General features: G+C 50.5%; 3 protein-coding genes across 5 annotated transcripts; 1 reads left to right on the top strand and 2 right to left on the bottom strand.

The window, feature by feature from the left end:
* DUSP18 (dual specificity phosphatase 18) lies at positions 1 to 5,096 on the bottom strand. 3 transcript variants are annotated; one of them, XM_067550305.1, is made up of 2 exons: positions 5,037 to 5,096; positions 1 to 840 (listed from the first exon to the last, which is right to left on the bottom strand). In XM_067550305.1, the coding sequence occupies exon 2, from the start codon at positions 782 to 784 to the stop codon at positions 218 to 220; it is 567 nt and encodes a 188-aa protein (XP_067406406.1). In that variant the 5' UTR covers positions 785 to 840; positions 5,037 to 5,096; the 3' UTR covers positions 1 to 217. The 3 variants fall into 3 exon arrangements, with proteins under 3 accessions (XP_067406406.1, XP_067406404.1, XP_067406405.1); XM_067550303.1 differs by lacking the exon at positions 5,037 to 5,096 and adding an exon at positions 4,763 to 4,874; XM_067550304.1 differs by lacking the exon at positions 5,037 to 5,096 and adding an exon at positions 4,790 to 4,863.
* On the top strand, positions 4,960 to 8,288 carry CUNH5orf52 (chromosome unknown C5orf52 homolog). Its single transcript, XM_067550306.1, has 3 exons — positions 4,960 to 5,078; positions 6,141 to 6,249; positions 7,869 to 8,288. Exons 1-3 carry the CDS (start codon positions 5,002 to 5,004, stop codon positions 8,124 to 8,126), a joined length of 444 nt encoding a protein of 147 aa, XP_067406407.1. The 5' UTR covers positions 4,960 to 5,001; the 3' UTR covers positions 8,127 to 8,288.
* A 6,495-nt stretch (positions 8,289 to 14,783) lies between these two features.
* On the bottom strand, positions 14,784 to 21,414 carry LOC137154575 (fish-egg lectin-like). The gene is made up of 4 exons (XM_067550301.1): positions 21,363 to 21,414; positions 19,255 to 19,482; positions 16,991 to 17,330; positions 14,784 to 15,555 (listed from the first exon to the last, which is right to left on the bottom strand). Exons 1-4 carry the CDS (start codon positions 21,412 to 21,414, stop codon positions 15,411 to 15,413), a joined length of 765 nt encoding a protein of 254 aa, XP_067406402.1. The 3' UTR covers positions 14,784 to 15,410.
* Between the last annotated feature and the right edge of the window lie 911 nt (positions 21,415 to 22,325).

Raw genomic sequence — 22,325 nt, 5'->3', positions numbered from 1 at the left:
TAGTTTAAATGTGGTTGGTTTTATTTACAGTGAAAACTACAAGGCCCCATTCTTCTCAGCGAATCCGCCGTACTTCTACCCACAGGGAGCAGCTACACACAGCAAACCCCACAAGGCTGAAGAATTTCTTTTTAAAGTTCCAAACTTGATCAAGATGAGCTCCTCCTTCGTTTTCCCTCTGGGCTCCCTTGGCAAGATGTGGTAAAGCTAGTTACAGTCAAAACGCTATCATTATTCTTACTTCATTTTCATAGAGATCAGGGATCAAGCCCAACGGAGAGTTGACCATTCGGACCGTATTGGTACCAAAAAGTTTATACTCATAGTAGATGAGCTGTTGCCAGAACCCATTGTTAGGTCTGATGATGGGGCGGCAAGACTTGACCCAGGCATGAGCGTTCGCCAGAGACATGGAATGGTACTTCATCAGATAGGCCAGGCACAGGGCAGCTGACCTGCTGACGCCTGCAGCGCAGTGTAGCAGTGTTCGGCCTTGCTGCAGATCCACACTATGGATCCTATCTGCTACGGGGTCGAAGTAATCATAGAGGCGAGAGATGGGGGTGTCAGTTACAGGGATGTGTACGTAGCGAATGTCCGGATAGAAGGTGTTCACCACCTCCACAGACACATTGATGACAGTAGTGATTTGGCTAGCGAATAGCAGGAGCTTGTTATTGGCAGCCGTACCATTGCTGAGGTACAGGCTACTGGTTATCCGGGACAGGCCATAAACGGACGGATGCCTGAATAAGATGGGGATAGCGCCAATAACTGTATTCATTAAGGCAAACTTTATAAACCAGCTGTAATGGAGGGCTGCATCGTCACTTTCTTCGCCTAGAGAAAAGAGAGAAGACGCTTGGGAGACTGAATGCATTAGGTTGCTACCACCAAACTACAAAAGGTGAAGTTTTCACATGCTTTAAAAATTAACTAGACATAGAATCATCTAAGTCAAAGATGGAGAAGCCGTCTTAGGCCTCATCCAGTCCTGCTTCCGGCAAATGCACGATCTCTTTATAAATGCAGAGTGATTCCATCTGACATCACACCTAATGGGGGGGTTTCACTCCTCCTCCAGGAGACTATTCCACAGCCTACTGGAGTTCACGCTCAGGACAGACAAGCTGTCAAACAAATCCAAGAGCAAGTGCAGTAAACACACTGTAAAACAAACGCCTACTGCAAACTTTAGCCTGACTTGCAAGGATGCCCTAGATGTCTCCTGGGGAAGGGCATCCCAGGATAGACAGCTCCCAACAGAGAAGGCCCAGTGTCCCTGCCTTTCAAAACAGTTCTCTGGTGGGTTTAGAAGTGTCCTTACTCTCAGATACTGTGTTAGAAGACAGGCTCGGTCTCAGGTACACAAGTCCTTGTTGAAAAATACTAAGCAGCAATTAAACAGGGCTCAGCATTAGCTCCATCCCCTTCTTCCAGCCTGCACAAGTTAGAACTGTATAGGAGTCCATTAGATGATACTGAGCTATGACCAAAAGAAAGAAAAAACCAAGGCCCGGCCTATATGTACAGTGGTAGTCTGAGCGATGGGAGAAGGGCTGGGGCCAAGCAGGCTTTTTCTAGCCAGGTGGAAACTACAGTGGGCAGCCTCATGCTTGGTATTTATATATAGGCCTAATTTTTTTTTTATAATCTCAATAGATAATATTGATGGTTATTTTTAATTTAAAAAAAAACTGTTACTGATTTAATTTTTTGCAGTTGTGTGAATTATGCGGAAGGGGTCAATATCACAAGTCAAAATATACAAAGCACATATCCTTACATCAAACTCGAATAAGTTCTCAAGCAGCATTATTCTTTGTATGTTTGTCAGTTCTAATTATCATCCATGGAAATATTTTTTCATTGGTTTACATGTATGAAGTACAATTGATGTTTACTGACTTTTACTGATAAAGATCAAATCCTTTCAAGCCTATTTGTATAGTGCTATGTGGATGAAAAGTATTATAGAAACATAAAAAGATGTATGATGGATTTAGGTTACAAACATGGGTTATAAAACAGGCTTAGGGTGCCAGTCACTGCTTGTAGTTTATGGGTTATGGGCTAGGGTTATGACTAAGGTTCAGATTGGGTTGTGTGTTTCAGATTATATTACACATGAGAGTTGCTGTTGGTTAGAGTTACAAATATGGATTAGCATTACCGGGTTCAGGTAAATGGTTCCTTTTACATTCAGGGTTATAGATTACAGGTGAGAGTAAGGATCAGCATTAGGATTTATTTTACAGATTACATTACTGTTTGCAAGTTAGGGTTACAGCAATGAGGGTAAATTATCGTTTGTAAAGTGCACTGAATTCCTCAAATGGTACGTACTATGTAAGTTCAAAGTGCTAGTATCAGAATTTGCATTCTCGGGTGCTCACCTGTGATCTTTCTCATTGACTGAGCTAAGCCAGTTCCCTTTTGGTACAGAACACTGTTTTTGCTTTAGGATTACACTCCTGCTCTGTTTCTATGAAAATGTGGCAACTATAGGAGCAAATCAGAGCAGGGGGGTGTGCTATCTCCTGCAGCGTTGGGTACTGCTGAATTCAGAATGTGCAAGGAAATGCCATCTCTGTGTTCCACCGCTACCCTTTGGAAGCCCATCTGCAGGAACAGTCTCAAAAAAGGCAGCACACAAGGTTACATAAAGTGCAAGGGACAAGATGTCCAGTGACCTCAACCCACAATGGAAAATGGGGAGAAGTGGACAAATGAAATGTGTTACTTTGCTATCACTACAATAATTGAAAATCCTAACGCACCAAAGGATCCCACAGTGCTTAACAAACCATTGTCCACACAGTGACCACTGCTCACAGCCCAAATGCAGCTGTTTCTGAGTCCACAATAGTTTAGGGCAGGAGATGTAGAAAAACTGAGCTGTGAGTGTGTCTGGCTTTCAAGGAAGGGAATATGTGGGAGTAAACATTGAAAGGCTGCCACTTTGTAGAGCTTTGGCAGGGCCAGAGGATGGGTGGGGAATGAATGCACAGGTTCCTGAGACTTGGAAATCCTGAAATATAACATTACTATAATGATGCTATCCTGCATTAAATGCATGGGAAAGCAGCTTAGCAGGAGACTTCTCATTTGTAACCTCCTTTTTTTAACACAGGACTCTGAGAACCTTAGTCCTGTGAATACTGGTGCTTTATTATCATTATGTTTATAGCCCAGTATGATTATTTGTTAGTTGTGCCTTAAAGCCTTAGTCATGGCCCACGACCCAATGGTGCCAGGTGTTGTACAGAATGAAAAGAGAGTCTATGCCCCAAAGAGCTAACGATCAAAGGCAGATGTAAACCTGACCCAAGCAGGGTGGGGAGGGCAGGTGACCTAAGCAGGGTGGCTCAGTGGGTGCTGCGCTGGTGGAGATGACACAGCCAACCCCCACAGAGATTTGGTATAACATCCCTGCCCATCCTGGCTAATAGCCATTGATATACCTATCCTCCATGAACTTATCTAGTTTTTTGAACCCTGTTATGGTCTTGGCCTTCACAACATCCAACGGCAAAGAGTTCCACAGGTTGCCTGTGCGTTGTGTGAAGAAATACTTCCTTTTGTTCATTTTAAAGCTGCTGCCTATTAATTTCACTTGGTGACCCCTAGTTCTTGTGTTATGAGGAGTAAATAACACTCCTTATTTACTTTAGTCATGATTTTATAGACCTCTATCATATCCCCCCTTAGTTGTATCTTACCAAGCTGAAAAGTCCATCTTATTAATCATTCCTCATATGGAAGCTTTTCCATACCCCTTTTTGATTGCCCTTTTCTATACCTTTTCCAATTTCAATACATCTTTTTTGAGATGGGGCAAGCAGATCTGCACGCAGTGTTCAAGATGTGGGTGTACCAGGGATTTATAAAGAGGCAATATAGTATTTTCTGTCTTCTTATCTATCCCTTTCCTAATGATTCCCAACCTCGTGTTAGCTTTTTTGACTCCCGCTGCACACTGAGTGGATGTTCTCAGAGAACTATCCACAGTGACTCCAAGATCTCTGTCTTGAGTGGTAACCGCTCATTTAGATCCCACCATTTCATAGGTATAATTGAGATTGCGTTGTCCAGTGTCCATTACTTGGCATTTATCAGCAGTGAAGTTCATCTGTCATTTTGTTGCCCAGTCACCCAGTTTTGTGAGATCCCTCTGGACTGAACTATCCGGAGTAGTTTTGTACCATCTGCACTGTTTACCCGTCCCCAGCTCACTGATGGCTGTTGACCAGCACCGGTCCCGCACAGACCCCGGGGACAGCAGCATGTACCTCGCTGCATTCCCAAAACCGACCCCTGGTTCCTACCCCGGTGTCCGAGCTTCTACCCAGGCACCGGCCACAACCGGCCCTTCCCTCCCCTCCCACGGCCGCGCACGCCGCTTAGCAGCCTTTGCTGCGGGGCCTTGTCAGAGGCTCCCCGCCGATCTCCGCACGCCCGATCCGCCGGCCGCGTCCGCCGCTGGCCAGGCTGGCCGCTCACGGGATGCCCCTGGCGAGGGGCGGCCTGATTCCCCCTCGCACAACCCGGCGACTCTTCCCCAGCCAGCGCCTGGTGCGGGCCCGTCAGGCGCGAGACCCCGCAGCTCTGGGCGCCTCACGTACCCCGCACCCCGGGCAAGGCCCCGCGCGCAGCTGCGCCCTCCCGCCTGGGACAGGAGCTCCGCGGCCAGGACCCGGAGCGGCCGGACCAGCCGCGGGCCGGACACTCCCTCGCCTCCCGCCCCCGGGCCCGCACTCACCCCCCGCCCCCGCCTCCTGCCTCTGACCCCGCCGCCGCCGCACGCCCGGCCCGACCCGACCCGACTCGGCCCCTCGGTCTCCGGGGCAACCGGCCACGGCGTCCGCGCGGGGACAATCGCCGCCGCCGCCAGCGCGCGGGGGGAACCCGAGACACGCTCCCCGCGGCTCGCCCGCCCCCCGCCAGCCCCTCGGCCATTGTGACACGCAGCGGCCCCGGGTCCGGCTCCGGCCCGGCGGGATGGAGGAGCAGAAGGTCTCGCGGCCCCGGGTCACCTTCTTCCAGCCCCGCGTCAGCCAAGTGCTGGTGCTGTTCAGGTGCGGGAGGGGCCGGGCCGGGCCGGGCCAGGGCACGGGGCCCCCGCCCCCACTTCTAGCCCCGGGCACAGGGCTCCCCGCCCCCCACTGCACAGGGACCTTCTGACTCCTCCTCACCCCCGCACACAGGGCCTCCGCCCGCCCCCACCCATGGGCACAATGATCCCCCCCCCCCCGCACTGGCACCTGCCTCCCCCACTCGCACCCCTGGGCCCAGGGACCCCCCGTCTTGCAGAGGGACCCCACCCCTGCCACAGGGACCCTAGGCCCAGTGCGCGGAGTGCTCGTTAGCGGTAGAAAACGAAGGGACTAAACTAACCTGGACTAAACTCCATATTCCCCAGGGGAGAGCTGCCCTCACTCCTCCCCCAGGGACCCTGCTCTGCCTCCCCCCGCCCGCGTGGGGACCCTCTGCTCCCCACTGTTCCCTCTGCTCCCCCACACCCTACCCTCTCCCCAGGCACAAGGAGGGAGCTCCCTGTCCCCCCCTCACCCTGGGCATAGGGAGCCCTTGGGGACCGGACTCCCCCTCTGTGGCACCTTTCCCCACCCCTTGGGTACATCTCTGAGGCGGGCGTATTAGGGACATGGGAGGCAGGAGTAGATGCTCTGTGTATTTTTTGGAGTGAAGGGACCCATTGAGGTCAGTGTATTTTGGGTTGGGGGTGGGGGATTGAGCTGTGTATTCACTGAGGGGAGGGGAGGGGATGAGAGCGTGGCAGTGTATTTGGTGGCAGAAGGGGCAGGATTACATGTTCTTGGAGTGAGGGTGTTGGTGGCTGGGCTACAGCTTCCGTCTCTGTGGGGTGGGAGAGCCGGGAAGAAACCCTGCTTACTGGGTGGAAGATTCTGTGTGACTCTCAGCTGAAACCGAAAATACCCGGCTTCAAGCCCTGCTGCCAACCTCCACTGGCCCAGCAAAGAACGTGAGCTCTTCAGTGAGGCTGGGGGACTCCATTGCCAGGCGGTGTCTGGCCTGTGGCGCTGTGGACAGTGGAGTTGGGCGAGCTGCAGCATTGCTTCTGAGCAGGGAGACTAGAACAATCCCCCTACCCCCCTCAGTCTGTTCAGTGGCAACGAAGTGGCTGTGAAAAGGTTTCTGCCGAAAAGTCACTTATCCACCGTCATCATCCGTGACAACACCAGCGTCCAGCGAATCCAGGAGATCCAGGTAATGCTCTCACCCCTTCTCTGGCATTTGAATAGAGCAAGCCAGTAGCCCAGTGCACTCTTTTCTCTGAGCTACAGGTGAAGGCTCCGTAATCCATCTCCAAGGCGCTGAGCCATCTCGCCCCAGAATAAGAGCATTTTTGATTATGAGCCAAAATGGCTGCTGGCACAGGGGCCATAGTGAGGAAGAAGGTCTGGTTTCAAGGCTTGAATTCAGTCGTCTTGCTGGGCCAGTGGAGGTTGGGAGCACTATGGAGGCAACATTCAATTCCTAGTGTAAAGGGAGGGTTTGTTTGCTGCACCAGTGAGCCCTGCTGATCGTATCTGGGGAAAGGAGACTGACTTCCCAATGGAGCCCCTTCTACCTTCTCTGCAGCACAAGAAATTGGGAGGCCACCTCTGATCATAGGTGAGGCAGGATCTGAGGAGCATCTGCTTCACGATGTGTCCTATAAGTGCTGAGCACTCTGGCCCCCATCCAACAAAGCACTGGAGCACATGCTTAACTTTAAACGTACAGGTAGTGTCAGAGTCTTCGTTGATATTAGTCATGTGATTCAATGCCATGTTAGGTCAGGACCAGAGAGCTCAGGACCTTGCAGGATCTCTTTCCAAGGGCTGTCCTTAGGGGAATAGGAAGCCGGGGGGGAGAGAGCATTACAAATAAGGAAGCCATCGGCTTTTTATGAAGGCTCGGGTCGAGTGCTGATTCTCCCTCCTGGACTTAAGATGTGGGTGTTTTCTCATGGGCATGGCCTGTCTAGGCGTTAGCCCTCTTATGGGACAGTAAGACCATAGGGACTCTCTGTCATCTGGAGTGTTAGGGGGCTCCAGCTAGGCAAGGAGTGGTCAACCTTCTCAGAATACCTGGGCAGAGCAAGCAGTGCTTGTGATGGAGGACTGACATGTAAAGCACTGAGGCCCAGCTCCTCAAAGGTTATCGCCAGTGGGAGTTAGGTGCCTTTGAGCATCTGGGCCTGATTGCCCAGCTCCTTGAGAGTGGCCAATAGCCACAGCTGTTGGGTTTTTATAACATTTCAGCAATCAGTTCCCTCTTTTTCTGCTCCCACTAGGTTGTAGATAACACAGTGCTGGGCACATTAGTGATACCAGGTGAGATTTCCTCATCGCAGCACTGCACATATGAGAATAGATTGGGGTTCTTCTGTACTAGTCAGGTTCTTGTCCCTATGCAGCAGAACACCTTCTAGGATAAGGATACTAAACAAGGAGACAGGCCCTACACAGAACTCGACGGTTATTTCTGTTGTCTGCCTGTATGCAGTGCAGTAATTTTTGAAAACTGCATCCAGTCAATTCTAAAATTTCAGGGAATGTTCTAAGCGTCAGTGGGCAGAACTCTGTTTTCTTGATGAAACCCAGAAAAGCCTGTAAGGAGGCAGAGTCTCTTGAGCAACCTTTCCAGGCCAATGTTCAGAGCAGTGTTAATGCATTCGGAGGCTCTCCAAGTCAGAAGTAAAGGAGTTACTGTGAAAGCCCCTAGAGGGTGGTGGGGGGTCCTGGAGGACACCTCTTTCCCCAAAGGCAATCTCCACTTTGGAACTTTTTTGAACTATCACTGGATCCTGTGCTGAAAATCATGTGTTTGTTGTCCCAAAGGTAAATCACTTGGAGGAGACAAGAAAAAAGACCAGCCACTTTTATGAGCATTTAAAGAAGAAGTTCTTGAGTGACCAGCAGAAGAAGATATCACGGTGGAAGAAGGAGTCAGATAAATTTGGAAAAATACTGGACCTAATCAATCAAAGAACCAAGAACTTGGCTGTCAAATCTGCTAGTCTGACTATGAGGAAATCCCAAGAAGGCAGCCAGAAAACAGCCCCCAAGAAAGAAGCAACTGTGATGTTTGAAAAATGATCCAGAGAGATGTTCATCCAGCACCTCCCTCAGACTGTTTTCTTAGTTTCTATTGAGTTTCTTTCCAACATTTCTGACACTCAGTTTGCCTTTTTAGCAAAGAAGAGAGTTAAAGCTAGTGCAGGGGCTTAGTTGTTTCAGCAATAAACTAATACGAATTCACTGAATAGTTATTTCCTTTCTACCACTTTTCTTAATAATCTGTTTTGAACAGATGGGGTTTAAGTACCTAGAGGGATGGTGAGTGAAGTGGAGGGTGGGAGCAGTGCAGTTAGGGACAGATGTAGGAAGGAAAGAATTTAAGAGAGCGATTTGCACATTTATAACAGAAACATATGTTATTTGGGTGGACCTTTCTACTTGGCTCGTGCCCTTGTGGAAGTTTAACCTGAATCCAAATGGAATGGGTAGGAGCTGTTCTGAGGGCAATCAGATTTCTGGGGATGTTGGCAGAAGCTCAGGGAGGGTGAAGAAGTCCCTTCTGGGGGAGGAGGGAGAGGGACTGATTGCTGTAGGAGATTGGGAGCAAGAAAAAGGGATGAGGAGTTGAGGCTGAAAAAATGCCTTCACTACCTAGGTACAATTTACTGAGGATGCAGTTCTCATAGAATCATAAATGTGAAGGCCAGAAGGGACCATTGTGACCATCTAGTCTGATCTCCTGTATCGCATAGGCCAGAGAACTGCCCCAACATAATGCCTAGGGCAGATCTTTTATAAGAGCATCCAATCTTGATTTATAAGTTGTCAGTAATGGAGAATCCACCATGACCTTTGGTAAGTTGTTCCACAGATTAACTAACACCTTATTTCTGGTTTGAATTTGTCTAGTTTCACCTTGCAGTCATTGGATTGTGTTATACCTTGCTCAGATAGACTGAAGAGTCCATTATTAAATATTTTTTTCCCCAAAGGTGTTGTGGGTGTGTGGACAAAGGATGCCAGCGCTGGGCCACATTTCTGGAGGGCTGGGAATTGGGCCCAGGCTTTGGACACAAGTTGTCCTCTGTGGGACCCCTGGCTTGGGCTAAAAGGGCTGTGGGGCTGGAGCAGCAGATAAGTCCGGGGGAAGGGGGGGCGGAGTGCGGCAGGCTGGTCCTTTGCGCCAGGTGGAGGGAGCAGGAGGCTGAGCGGTAGCTGCTCCCACTTCCACTCCTGCACCACCCCGCGCATTGTGAAGGGCCAGCCCGGCCCCCCCACCAGGCTCGGGGTGAGGCCGCCCCCCATCCGAGCCAGCCCCAGGCTGTGGTGCTGCTGGAGCAGGGGTAAGTGTGAGGGGGGCACACTGGGCAGCCTGTTAGGTTAAAAGTGATGGTTTTAGTTCTGTACAGCCCCTTCCTCGTACGTTAACAGGAGGACTCCATTTTGGACTTGGAATCCATGTTCTGTTGGAGCCTCAGACAAGCAAGGTGCTGATGCTGGGCAGGTTGCCAGCCAGCGAAATCTGCCCAGTAACAGGGAAAGGCGGGAAGCCCAAATAGTGCCGTGTGCAAAAGGCAGCACAAGGCGGGAAAATCCCAGTATTCTGATTGGGTAAGAGCAGCTCCTGGGAACCTATATAAGGCAGCAAGGCCTGTAGTTGGGGGCTGCCCATTGCAGTGGTGGCGTGGCCAGCGGCTGTTTCTTTGCGCGGCGACGGATCAAGCACGAGAAGCAGACGAGTACACCTTCACCATCAGGACAGGAGAGGAGGAGTGAAGAGACTTGCCTGTAGAGATCCAGTTCCAGCGCCCAGAATCGTGAGCAACACTCCTAGGAGGGAGCGAAGAAAAACTGTAAATAATATCACAGAGCGGGGGAGCCCGAGGGGGTGTGTTCCAGTGGTGGGCCTGGGGTTCACTCCCCCTGCCCCCCACTTGATTTCGACTCCAGCATTTCATTTCCTACGCGGGTTCTATTATTTTAGTAGGGGCAGTGTCGTTGGGAGTTGTGGGATCCTGTTGTTTTTCCTATTCCTTCCCATGTGTTGTAACCGTCCCTAAATAAACCCTGTTCCGTGTTTGTACCTCACCAGTTGTCAGTCTCAGGCAACCCTCCCCGTGATAGATATGGCAATCAGGACGGACCAGTTGTGCACAGGGTTCATTGTTCGGGGAATGAGGTTGAGTGCACCCCTCTTGTAATCACCCCAGTAATTACAGTCCCTTCTTTATCGGAACAAGCCCTTCACAACAGATGGGGGTCAGGGGGCGCAGGAGGCTGAGGGGTACCCCTCAGTGCTTCCTCCCCACGCATCTTGAAGGGCCAGCCATCCCAGCCCCCCTCCCCAGGCCAGGGAATGAGGCCGCCCCTTCCGAGCAGGCACCGGGCTGCGAGGCTGCAGTGGGAGAGGTGGGCGCCACGCACCGGGTAAGTGTGGGGAGTGGGGGCCGGCGGAGCCAAGCCTGCATTGGCGCCCCCTCACGCTTCACCCCACCCCTCCCCCCCGCAGGTACAGACCCCATCTCCCCAGGGCAGCTAGGAGGCAGCACCGGGACCGCTCCTGCCCTGTGTGTGTGTGTGTGTGTGTGGGGGGGGGGGGGGGGAAGAGGACGGGGGGCGTGAAGCGGGGCAGGTGCAAATGTAGGCTTGGCCCCCGGGTGCCAGAATCCCTCTGTACGCCACTGCTAAAAAGTAAGAACTTTTTAAAGTGCTCATATACAAATGCTAGAAGTCTAAATACTAAGATGGGTGAACTTGAGTTCCTTGTATTAAATGAGGATATTGATATAATAGGCATCACAGAAACTTAGTGGAATGAGGATAATCAATGGGACACAGTAATTCTAGGGTACAAAATAGAGCAGAAGGACAGAATAGGTCATACTGTGAAAGAAAGCGTAGAGTCAAATGAAGTAAACATCTTAAATGAACCAAACTGTACTGTTGAATCTCTATGGATAGTAATTCTGTGCTTGAATAAGAATATAGCAGTAGGGATATACTACTGAACACCTCTCCAGGATGGTGATAGTGACTGAGAAATGCTCAGGGAGATTAGAGGCTATAAAAAACTCAATAATAATGGGGGATTTCAATTATCCCCTGTAAGCGGGCGGAACGGCCCGGAGGGTTCGTTGCAACCCTTCCTTGGTCCCAGGCTCCGAGGAAGGCCACAGCGCCTCTGCTAAGGGGAATTAGCAGTCGGTTAGGAGTCTGTTGCCCCGGCCCCTCAGCAAGGCGGGCAAGCAAGCAGGTCCGCTCTCTGGAGTGGTGGGGAGGAGGAGGCTCTCGCAGAGTGGCTAGGGAACGGGTGAGGGGGATGCAGGCCCACCCATCTCCACTGCGTCCCAGTCCAGGCCCCTATCAGTGGCAAAGGCGTTGCCACTGAGTCAGCGGGACTCCCGCCGCAACACACTGATGGAGGGGTTTCACCCCGGACTCAGCCACTGGCTATGGCTGCCCCTGGGCCACTTCCTCCCACCCAATCCCAGTGTACCTGCATCCACGTATCCCCCTTGGGGTCGCTGGGGGAGATGGTGAGCCGGCGTCCGGTGAATCCCTCACCGTCGACTGGCGGCAGGTCCGGGAATACCTGAGGGCGAGGGGTAACTCCTCCAGGTCGCAGGGTCCCAGGGGTTCCTCCGGTCTGGTAGGGCCAGTCCACGCCAGTGGGTCCTCCATGCCAGGTAGCTCTTCCAGGTCAGGGCCAGCCTCCAGGGGTTTTTCCCATCCAGCGGGCGGGGTTAGGTTTTCCCAGCTAGGAGGATCCAGCAGCCCTTCCCAGTCCATCGGGTCTGGGGGCCCTCTCCAGTCCTCCAGGCCAGGCGGTCCTACTCGGTCAACAGGGTCGGGCAGCCCCCTCCAGTCACTCGGGCTGGGCAGGTCCAGCCAGGGTTGGAGGCTCCGGTCGGCCGGGCATCTCTGCCATCCAGCTGCGAGGCCTGGATCAGGCCTAGGCTGCAGCCTCCGGGAAGACACGTCTGCCTCCTGCAGCAGCCGTCTCCCAATTGAGCTGCTGGGCCTGTCTTTTATACTGTCAGCCCTAGGCCGGGCTCCACCCCTCTGCTTCCGGGTGGCTGGGCCTGCAGGGGCTGGTTCTGTCCACTGGGGGCAGAGCGACCCTTCTTCGGTCCCAGGCTCCGAGGAAGGCCACAGCGCCTTGCTACATCCCCATATTGACTGGTTACCTGTCACCTCAGGATGGGATGCAGAGAGAAAGTTTCTTGACACCTTAAATGACTGCTTCTTGGAGTAGCTTGTCCTGGAACCCACAAAGGAGAGACAATTCTTGATTTAGTCCTAAGTGAAGCATAGGATCTGGTCCAAGAGGAGCATACAGTTGAACCGCTTGGTAATAGTGATCATAGCATAATAAAATTTAACATCCTTGGGGAGGAGGGAACAACACCACAGTAGCCCACCATGGTAGCATTTAATTTCAGAAAGGGGAACCACACAAAAATGAGGAAGTTCGTTAAACAGAAATTAAAAGGTACAGTGCCAAAAGTGAAATCCCTGCAAGCTGCATGGAAACTTTTTAAAGACACCATAATAGAGGCTCAAATTAAATGTATACCCCAAATTAAAAAACATAGTAAGAGGACTAAAAAAGTGCCACTGTGGCTAAAAAACAAAGTAAAAGAAGCAGAGGCAAAAAGGCATCCTTTAAAAAATGGAAGTTAAATCCTATTGAGGAAAATAGAAAGGAGCATAAGCTCTGGCAAGTGAAATGTACAAATATCATTAGGAAGGCCAAAAAAGAATTTGAAGAACAGCTGGCCAAAGACCCAAAAAGTAACAGCAAATTTTTTTTAAGTACATCAGAAGCAGGAAGCCTACTAAACAACCCGTGGGGCCACTGGATGATCTATATGCTAAAGGAGCTCTCAAGGAAGATAAGGCTATTGTGGAGAAACTAAATGAATTCTTTGCATCAGTTTTCATGGCTGAGATTGTGAGGGAATTCCCAACCTGAGCCATTCTTTTTAGGTGACAAATCTGAGGAACTGTCCCAGATTGAGGTGTCATTAGAGGAGGTTTTGGAACAAATCAATACATTAAACAGTAATAAGTCACCAGGACCAGATGGTATCCACCCAAGTGTTCTGAAGGAACTTGTGACACTCTGTGTCTGAAAAAACACCCCAGAAACCCCATATTTACCACTGTCATATAACCATGATATGTTCTGTACAAAGTATGCCTTGTGTGGTATTATTTTAAAAGTCTTGATGTGCTAAACATTAATATCCTGGTGAATTGTATGTGCTACCATTGTATGTGAAGTTATAAAATATTGTTGGATATGCTACTAGAACATGTTATGAGTTGGGAAACACCCACAAACCAGCTTTTCAGGTACAACAAAGAAGTGGCCAGAGGTGCTAATGGCCTATCAAGGAGAGAATCCATTATCCCAGAGACGGTATACACTGGGGAATTCACAGAGAGAAGCATGTAGGCTATGGATTGCTTGGCCAATGGGGGGCAGCCCCCACATCACATGCATGGACTTTTCCAGCATGCTAGGCGTGTTGGAAGAAGGTGGGGAGTGACATCATCAGTTGGCTTCTCTCTCCCCCCAGTTCAACTCCTGAAGGAACGTCAGGAAGACAAAGAGCTTTGTTTTGGGGGAGGGGTGGTCCCAGGTGGGTAAAATAGTCTCTGTTGGTGTACTGAAAATCTGTAGGCTGCTTACACCATCTTTCAGGGCGAGACATTTCTAGATTCAAATCCTGTTAGTGTGTAGAATTTAAACTGTGATCTTCTTTTTATTTCTTTGGTAACTACTTCAGATCTCTTAAGCCTACCACTTATAATCATTTAAAATCTATTTTTCTGTGGTTAATAAACTTATTTAATGTTTTATCTTAACCGGTGTGTTTTTGAGGCCGGACGGGGAGGGGGGCCGTGACCCAACAGGGGGCGACGTTGGGAGAAGGGCCCTAACCCCAGTGCCTGGGGGTCTGGGGCTACTGCCAGAGCCCGTGTCTGACCCACAGCGTCCCTGCAATGCACCCTGGGCCTGGGCAGGAGGCCTAGGGCGTGTGAGTCATAGACGTGAGGTTCCCTTGCACCCCAGAGATAATGTGTGGGGTGCCCCCGGGCCAGGGGCAGCGTTGGGTGTTTTCCTTTCACCTTTCTCATTTTTTCCTTATTTTTTTAATTAGTGGCTCTTTAATAAATTGTATTGCTTGGAACTATATTCATCAATGAGTGGGTCAAGGAAGTGTCCAATACAGAGAGAGCACCCTCGAGTGGGGACATTCTAGCCCCACTCCTAAGTGATCACAATAAGATTGGGGGTCGAGCCCCCCAGGGACCCTGGTCCCAGCCTTGTCGGGGTTACGAGGAACCCGCCACACAGGAGAGTGGAAGGGGAGCCCTCGAGGTCAGGCAGGCCTCTGGGTAAAGGGAGTGGGAGCGAGGACTCAGATACTTTTCCTAACCAATCCCACTGGGGTAGTGTATGAGCCAGGAAATTTCCCCACAATAGTGGGACCATTCCCCCGTTTACAGTTGTATCAAGTCCAGTGGGAACAAAATGGCAAGGAGGGAGCATGGGATGCTTCAAGACTTTATTGGCACAAACACAGCCCCAAGCACAGGAGAATCCCAGCCGCTTCTCCAACAAGAGAGTGAGCAAGACTGATACAAACTTCAAACCTTTACCAGTCCTTTCCAGCTCAGACTAGAGAGGGCAGCTCTGGCTCCTCGATTCTTTCTTATTCTGGTGATGCAGATTTTTGGAATTTATCATAATGGAAATGCAGGAGGAGAGGGGTGGATATGCAGAGCTTCTGGCACAGAAATACGGAGAGATTTTGTGTCATAACTTGGCCCTGATAGTTTATTATGAACTGATCGTGTCGGGTAGAACTGAGGTAGAACCTCAAAACATAGGCAGTTGGTGATGGTGAATTTTCAGGAATGCAGAAAAAAAATTCCCTAGTTGGGGTTATTTAAATTAATTTTTTCTTTCTGGGTCTCTTGGCAGTCTTTCCTATGCCCTGTCTCAGGTTTGTGTCTTTCTAATTCCTATGGTTGACTTCCCTCATAGCTAAAATCACTGCCCTTCATTATCAGCTTGAACCTTGCTGTGTCTTCAGTTTACAGCCATTGGATTTCATTAGAGTAGAAGTGTGTGCGTTGGGGTAGGGACAGAAGAGGCAAGAGAGAGAGCAGGTGATACTGAACCTTCCTAGCTTCATTTTGTGGGACTCAGTTTTACCTTTGGTACCAGAGCTTCATATCACTGGATGGAAAAGGAATGCAGAAATCCTGGACAGGTGGGTGGGGAAGTGCGGGAAGTTTAAATGGAAACTGTTAATCATTGTGAGGCTGAGATGACAAAAGTCTGATTTAGATTCGGCATTTCACAATCTTCCCCTCATCACTGATAAGCCACAGCAGGCCCAGGTCATGGGACAGATGTTTGCATTTGCAGATGAAATTGGCCACCTGGGTCCACGTGGTCCCGACGGGGTTGCTCTTAGTGATTCCATCCCTGAAAGATATTTACAGGACTGGTGTTAATACAAGCCTGCAGAGAAGGACTCCACCTTTATCGCAGCCTGTGGACAGCAGCTCCCGGGGCAGCCCAGAGGCTAGTCTCAGCATCTGTTTCTCCTTGCTGTACACTTACAGCCCTGCCTTGCAGCACCCATCCTCCTACATGAGTGTCTGGCTAGATCCTATTGAGATGGGAGTATCAGAGCTGAGCATTGCAAGTTTCACCTCCCTGCTGTGTGGGCTGAAGGCCAAAGGGCAGAGGACACATCCTCCCCAGGGAAACATTCCTGTTTCCAAAATGCACAGGGCCTTTCCTCGGCCTTGGCTGGTGACATGGAGTCAAAGACAGCGACAGAGCAATAGAGATAACCCGATGGGAATCCCACAGCGCTGCGCCAGGGGGAAATGACAGAGCCCCCCAGAGAATGCAGATCTCTCTCCTCCTCTTTCTGCACCTGCCAGGGCCTACCAGGGAAGACACTGAGTTCTAGTGCTTGGGCTCTACAGTGTCCCCTTCTGGCCAGGTAGAGCAATTGCAGAGAAAGTCCGGGAACCCTAGGATAAAGGATGCTCCATCACTCTGTGGGGATGGCACATGCGCAGTTTGGGTGCACAGAGTCACTGTGAGAGCAATGAGCATGCTCAGCATGGACTGACTCTTTGGAGAATTTAGCTGCCAAGCTGTAGCAAAGTTTCCACAGAACATGTGCAGACGAGGCTTTTTTGGAGGCTTCACACGTGGCCAAACTTGAGTAAATTTTCCTGGGCCTGGCAAAAGGCACATTCCTGACACCCTAGCAACCTCTCTGCCAAATTTCAAGACCCTTCTTCAAAGCAGGTGCTAGAGTTTCTCAGTGAAATGGTCATAAGAATTTCAGCATTGGCCAAACAAGAGATTTTCCACCTAACCTCAATCTTGGAAACAGTGGAGCCATTTTTGCTGAAACTTTAAAAACAAAAAATTAACCTGAGCTTGACACATGGCATGGAAAATTTCCACCCAAGAAAACAGTGTTATAAGTAACTGAAAATAGGGTTTTTATAGAGGAAAGTGTCAGACAATCTTAACGATAGGCGGTACCTGTGCCACCGCCTATAACATGCAAAGCTCAGGCTTCCGAGAGCTCCCCGAGATAGTAGAACCTCTGCAATGTGCCGGACTCCCCTATTTTGTCTGTAGACATGCTCCCTGCATGTTGGCATCGGAGTTCTCTCAATTAGGCAACTGAAGGTGTCTAATTGGGAGGTCATTTGGGTGCTGGAGAGCTCTGGAATCAGCTCATTAGGAAATCAGTGAGCATCAGGCACCAGAGTCGGCTTGCTGCACAGCATCAGGCAACATCTTGTTCTCTCTAAGGTAAGTGATGAGTCTGAATGGTCCTGATCTCTTTTGGGAGAAATCCTCCCTCCTATCATCACCTTTATTGTACCTGTGATAGATTTGTCCTGCGCTGTTCACTCCATAGACAGACCCATCAGTCCCGACCTCAATCATGGACAGCTTGCCTGGAACGTGCTGCCAATTAGATCCTTCACAATGGTCCGGGGTGACATCAGATCGGAAATAGATATCATCAGCAGAGTTAACTCCCCAGCAGCCCCACAGACCACAGCTGTAGTACTTCAGCCCTCCTGCAATATTGACCCAGGGCAACGAGGAGGCATTGTTCACAATGACAGCTGCTGGACCAGGCAGACAGAAAATGGCATCGTTCATGTTGACGCCAGCGATGAGCAGGTCTCCACCTGCATCAATTTGCTTGAGCAGCCCTTAAAAAAAAAACAATGGGAAAACTATGTTCAGAGGAAAGGGTAGGGTTGGGCCAGCATGGAGAACATAAGGAAGCAAACCACCAATTGAGAACTCAGCAAGAAATTAGAACTAGACACCAGGGCTGAGAGGAGAAAGAGAAAGCAGTGAGAGAACTGTGGGATCAGTTTTCTACATAATAAGATTTCAACCTGTGTTTCACTCTGATGTGTAGAATGTCCAGGGTGCACAGATGGTAGATTACTTGGTCCAACTGCCACACCTGTGTGATAGCGTGGACTGTCAGCTACTAGCACCGGTGGTGGCGCTTTATGGAATATGGGTGGCTCTTTATAATATTATTGATACCAATGTTACAAAACTGCACTGAAACTTTTAAGATATGCCATGTAAGGTGTTAGTGGAAATTTATGATTTGCTAAATATGATCATCTGTTTTATATGTAGGCATCAACTTTGTATCGTGAGTTAAAAATATGTTGCTATCACAAACTTGTGCTTTGCATCTGGGTGAGACCCCAGACAGATTGGCAACAGCTCTATCCAGCCTGCTTGATGGTCCATCAAGGGCAATCAGCTGCACAATGGATCTATTGAGAGAAACCAGGGGCTACACCTAGGAGTCAGCAGGACATGTAGGGAAATGCCTATGGACAGGGGACTCCATGAGCTGCAAGCTTGTGTTCGGGACATAGGATGTACAAGGCACAGGGCAAAGGATATAAAAAGGCAGCTGCATCTTCTCCATTTTGTCTTCAGTCCTGCTTCTCGCCTCTGGAGAAACTTCTCTACAAAGTGAATCTTTGAATAAAGAATTGATAGAGCCATCCAAGCTTCGGATGTATTACAGGGGCACTTTATAAGCCAGCAAACTCACCAGTGCTGCTAAGAACCTGATATATGGACTTTCTTCACTTTCTTTGCTTTTCCTTTATAATAATCCTCTAGTTTTAGCTACTAAAAGATTGGCTGGCAGCGTGGTGTTTTGGGTACGATCCATACTAATATTGATCTGGTAATGTGGCTGGCCCTTTGGGGATCAGAAGAACATTTTGCATAATGAATAGAGTTTTAAATAACTTCTCACTTTATTGGACCTATTTGCTGATTGGGAGACAGAGACTGGGATGCAAGAAAGATGGCTGTGTGATTTCTTTTTATCCCCCTAGCTTCTTGATACTCATTGTGGGTGACTAGGAACACAGTTTGTGACTGGTTGGTGAATCTAACTACAGTGTCAACCACCATTTTGGGGGGAATCTGCTCTCCTTTTTGCAGCCTTCCCTGGCCTTGGCATTGCAGTGTGGGCTACTCTAGGCACCTTGGGTCACACTGGTATAAAGGTGCTTATACCCTGAGGGAAATGGAAGAAGCAATGCTGTTAAAAGGCACCTTTCTACAGATATAACCCCAAGTTTAGAGAGTTATATGGCTTTTGATAGAAAATCACGCTTCTATCCAAATAGTGAAATTGGTGTACAAATCATATGTAGACCAGGCATGTTTGGACACTCCTATTTCAGTTTAAGGACTGGACTGCACATGTTTTTGGAACACTTTATATCAGTTTCCAACTGATAGACTTAAATTGATGCAACCCCATAGTGAGGACATGATTAGACCAGTAACGAGGTCCTTGTATCAGCAGACCTTATTTCACATTTCCCAAAATAATCTATATCGACATAAACACCGTCATACCTTTGCAACTGCATCCACACGAGGGGGTTTCACCTATTTAACTATATCAGCTTCCCCATATATTGAAAGTGATACTAAAATGTTGTGTACACAAATCCAAGGAGTGGCCTATCTAGGAGGAATCGTGACAACAACCTGGAGCAGGAGTTTGGAACTGTGCACAGAATCCTAATAGAGGCTCCTTTTGTCGTCCCCCTCTACATATCAAAGCTCATACGTTACCTGTGGTCAGTTGCCAACTCCCTCCTACCAGCTTGTAGATGTTGTTGTTGGTGTTCACACCCCAAACTCCCGCAGGACCAACCGTGACGTGTTTCAAGGAGCCCGGCAGCTGGACCCAGCTGTCTCCATACAGCGTGTAAATATTGCCTGCGTTGTTCACTCCGAACACTTGCCCATTACCAGCATCGATCTGCTTTAATGTCCCCGGCACCTCAGAGCAGTCCAGAGCTGAAAATCAGACCAAGAATATTCATGCACATGGACTTGTTAGCAAGCAGAAGAAATAGCCAAAAAGAGAGAGAGAATTTGGAGTCTGGGTGGCTGAGGACACAGAGACCTTTGCTTCCATGTCCCTCACTGGTCTGAATCCAGAATAGGTGGTGGTGGCCCAGTGTTCTTACCATCTAATATCTGCTTGGAGACCATCAAGAAGGTGCTTGAGGTTTAAACATTCACAGCAGCTTCAGGCAGACTGGGAAGGATCCTGGTGAAGGAGCCATGGGTCATGAGCACACACCGGTGCTTCTCCTGCTGGTAACATGTCGAGGCTGCACTTGAGTGGGCCCCCGTGGGGGAGGATGTGCTGTCCCCAGGGTGTGCTCGCCCGGTGCCAGCCTCTTTGAGGGGCATGGGAGCAGGGGAGGGACAATGGTGCCTTGTCTAAGGATGGCTCTGGATGTGCTGGATTCTGATTGGCTTAGAGAGCAGCTAACTGGTGTCTTTCACCGAGCAGGGCCAGCACTAGGCTCTTCACCAGCCAGCTCCATCCCACGGTCCTGGGGCAGCAAGGCTGGGGTCAGCCACAGGCCGGGGAGCAGCACAGGGAGGTCAGACGGGCCCCACTGACCGTCACCACTGCAGCAGCTGCAGGCATGGCTCAGGCGTTCTCTGCATCTGCAGAGGTGCTTCCCCGCCCACAGGATCCTGGCAGCTGATGGTGTCTCAGCATCAGCAAAGAGGAGCCAGGGTTTTGTCTCCCTTTACTCTCAGCCTCTCTACTGTCAAGCTGGGCAGCACCATGCTCAGTCGCCGTCGCCCTGGCCTCCCCCGTCCCTGTGTGTCATGGCTTGTGTCAACCATGGGCACGAGGAGCTGCCGTAGAGATGGTCTGTGCGGCAATTGACCTGACAGATGCAGGCTGTCTAGGAGCCACTCCTGGGCTGGGGGAACCCCTGGCCTGCTGGGGAGGGGAGTGTCACTCGCTCTCTCACTCCTAACAGCACCAGGATCCCATGGCCAGACTGTCCGGGTCTCAGAAATAGGGGATCTGTGAGAGAGACTCCTGTACAGCCAGCGGCCTGCCCGCCCCCACACCAGGCTCTGGTGGAAAGACCAAGAGAACGGCAGCCAGCTGGTGCCTGTACATTTCCTTGCCCCAGTTCTGCGTCTCGCTGCCTTTGCAGGCCCAGAGGCGGACGCCTGTGACAGTTGGCATGTTCTTCCCAGGGCATGCTCCCCTCCATGAGGCCAGGAATGCTGTCCTGGGGCAGAGCTCCGCACCCCTCCGAGGTCACCAGCAGCCATCCAGTGACAGCTCCTGGGCATTTCACTAGACCAGGCCAGGGCCCTGCTGCACTGGGGGCTGCTCACAGTGGATGATTCCCCACCGCTGTCCCCATGGGGCTCACCAAACTGGGGGCAGGTTCTGAACTGTTGGGCCTGGTGGCTGGGGAGGGTTGGTGCATGGCAGCTCCGGTGCAATGCTGCAGTTTAATGAGCCCCCAGGAGGAGGTTGCTGCATTCACCAAATGGCTGCATGAGGCTGAGCCTGGGGCAGGGCTGGGAACCCAAGGCCAGGCAGGTGCGAGTGGGTAGCGGGTCAGTTAGGGGCAGGGCACGGGGAGCTCCTGTGGGATGGATAGGCGACAGGCAGCTCAGCGAGACCCTTTAGAAAAATGAACACTCAAATGTTATAGTATTGTTCTTGATGCAGACTGCCGTGGCCAGGACGTGCAAAGTGCAGGCCATGCGCAGAAAAAAAACTGCTGCATCTTACCTGGGAAAACGTCCACAAAATGTGGCAGTGAATCTTCCCTCAGTGCTGCACTGAGGCCGAGAGCCGCACAGACATTCCCAAACCTTTCAGCAGAATCAACGTTTCCACTTACCTGAGCTCACCGCAAGCAGGGCCGGCAGCAGCAGGAATTGCCAGGGCCTCATCTTGTCAGCACCTTCAGAAACGCAAACTCTGCCGGTGGCTGAAGTGGGGCAAGCCAGGAGCTTTTATAGAGCAAGCGCAGCCGCTCGCCCCACACTGCCCCTCCAGCTAAGGCTGTTGAGCAACAATATGGGTTTCCTCTTAGCAGTGGTGACACTTGATCCCTTGGATGCCAGCCTGCGGGTGACATGTTTGCTATGGGAGTGCCTGGCTGGAACGTCCTGACAGATTGCTGGGCTAACGTATGCAAATCAGCCTTCACACAACGACCTGTCATGTTTGTTTTAGGAGGTGGCTACACAGGTGCAAAATGCACATGGGAACCTCATGACCCCTCCTCTTAAATGCATTGTCTGTAGGGCTAAGCCTACACTGTGCGCAGAGGTGTGATTTTCAGCTCGTGCTAGCTTTAATCCAGCTAGATCATTAAAAATAGCAGAGCGGATGTGGTGATGCAGGCTCCCGATTTGTTCTGCACTGGCCCCTGGACTACCGGCGTACGTACTCGCATGGCTAGCCCACACTGAAGCCCAGGCTGATGCGTCCTCTGCTCTCTTTAGTGAGCGAGCTAAATTAAAGCTAGCATGGGCGTGTCTATGAGAGCTGCAAGTTACCTCTGGTTTAGGGGCAGGGGAGGGAAGTCCCTAGTGACATTAATTCTCTGTGAGCTGTGTAGGATTTTGGACACTTCATGCCATGTCAGTATCTTTCCATGCTGGGGCCCAATCCTGCCATCCAGACCCATTGACTTCTGTGGAGTTATTGCCTGAGGCAGGTCTCCCGGATCAGACCCAGGGCTTGTACTAGACCCATCAAGTAACTCTTCTGCTGGGGATGTTGGCAGCAAAAAGAGGCAGGTTCAGTATCTAGGGGATCCTCTTAAAATTGCAAACCAAAACCAGCTCGAGTCCGC

This window comes from Emydura macquarii, unplaced genomic scaffold, assembly GCF_026122565.2.
Source record: "Emydura macquarii macquarii isolate MOO-44397 ecotype Brisbane River unplaced genomic scaffold, CSIRO-AGI_Emac_v2 contig_1254, whole genome shotgun sequence".
Classification (NCBI taxonomy): Eukaryota; Metazoa; Chordata; order Testudines; family Chelidae; genus Emydura; species Emydura macquarii.
The sequence above is the reverse complement of the archived record's forward strand: the minus strand, read 5'-3'. Positions and strand labels throughout refer to the sequence as shown.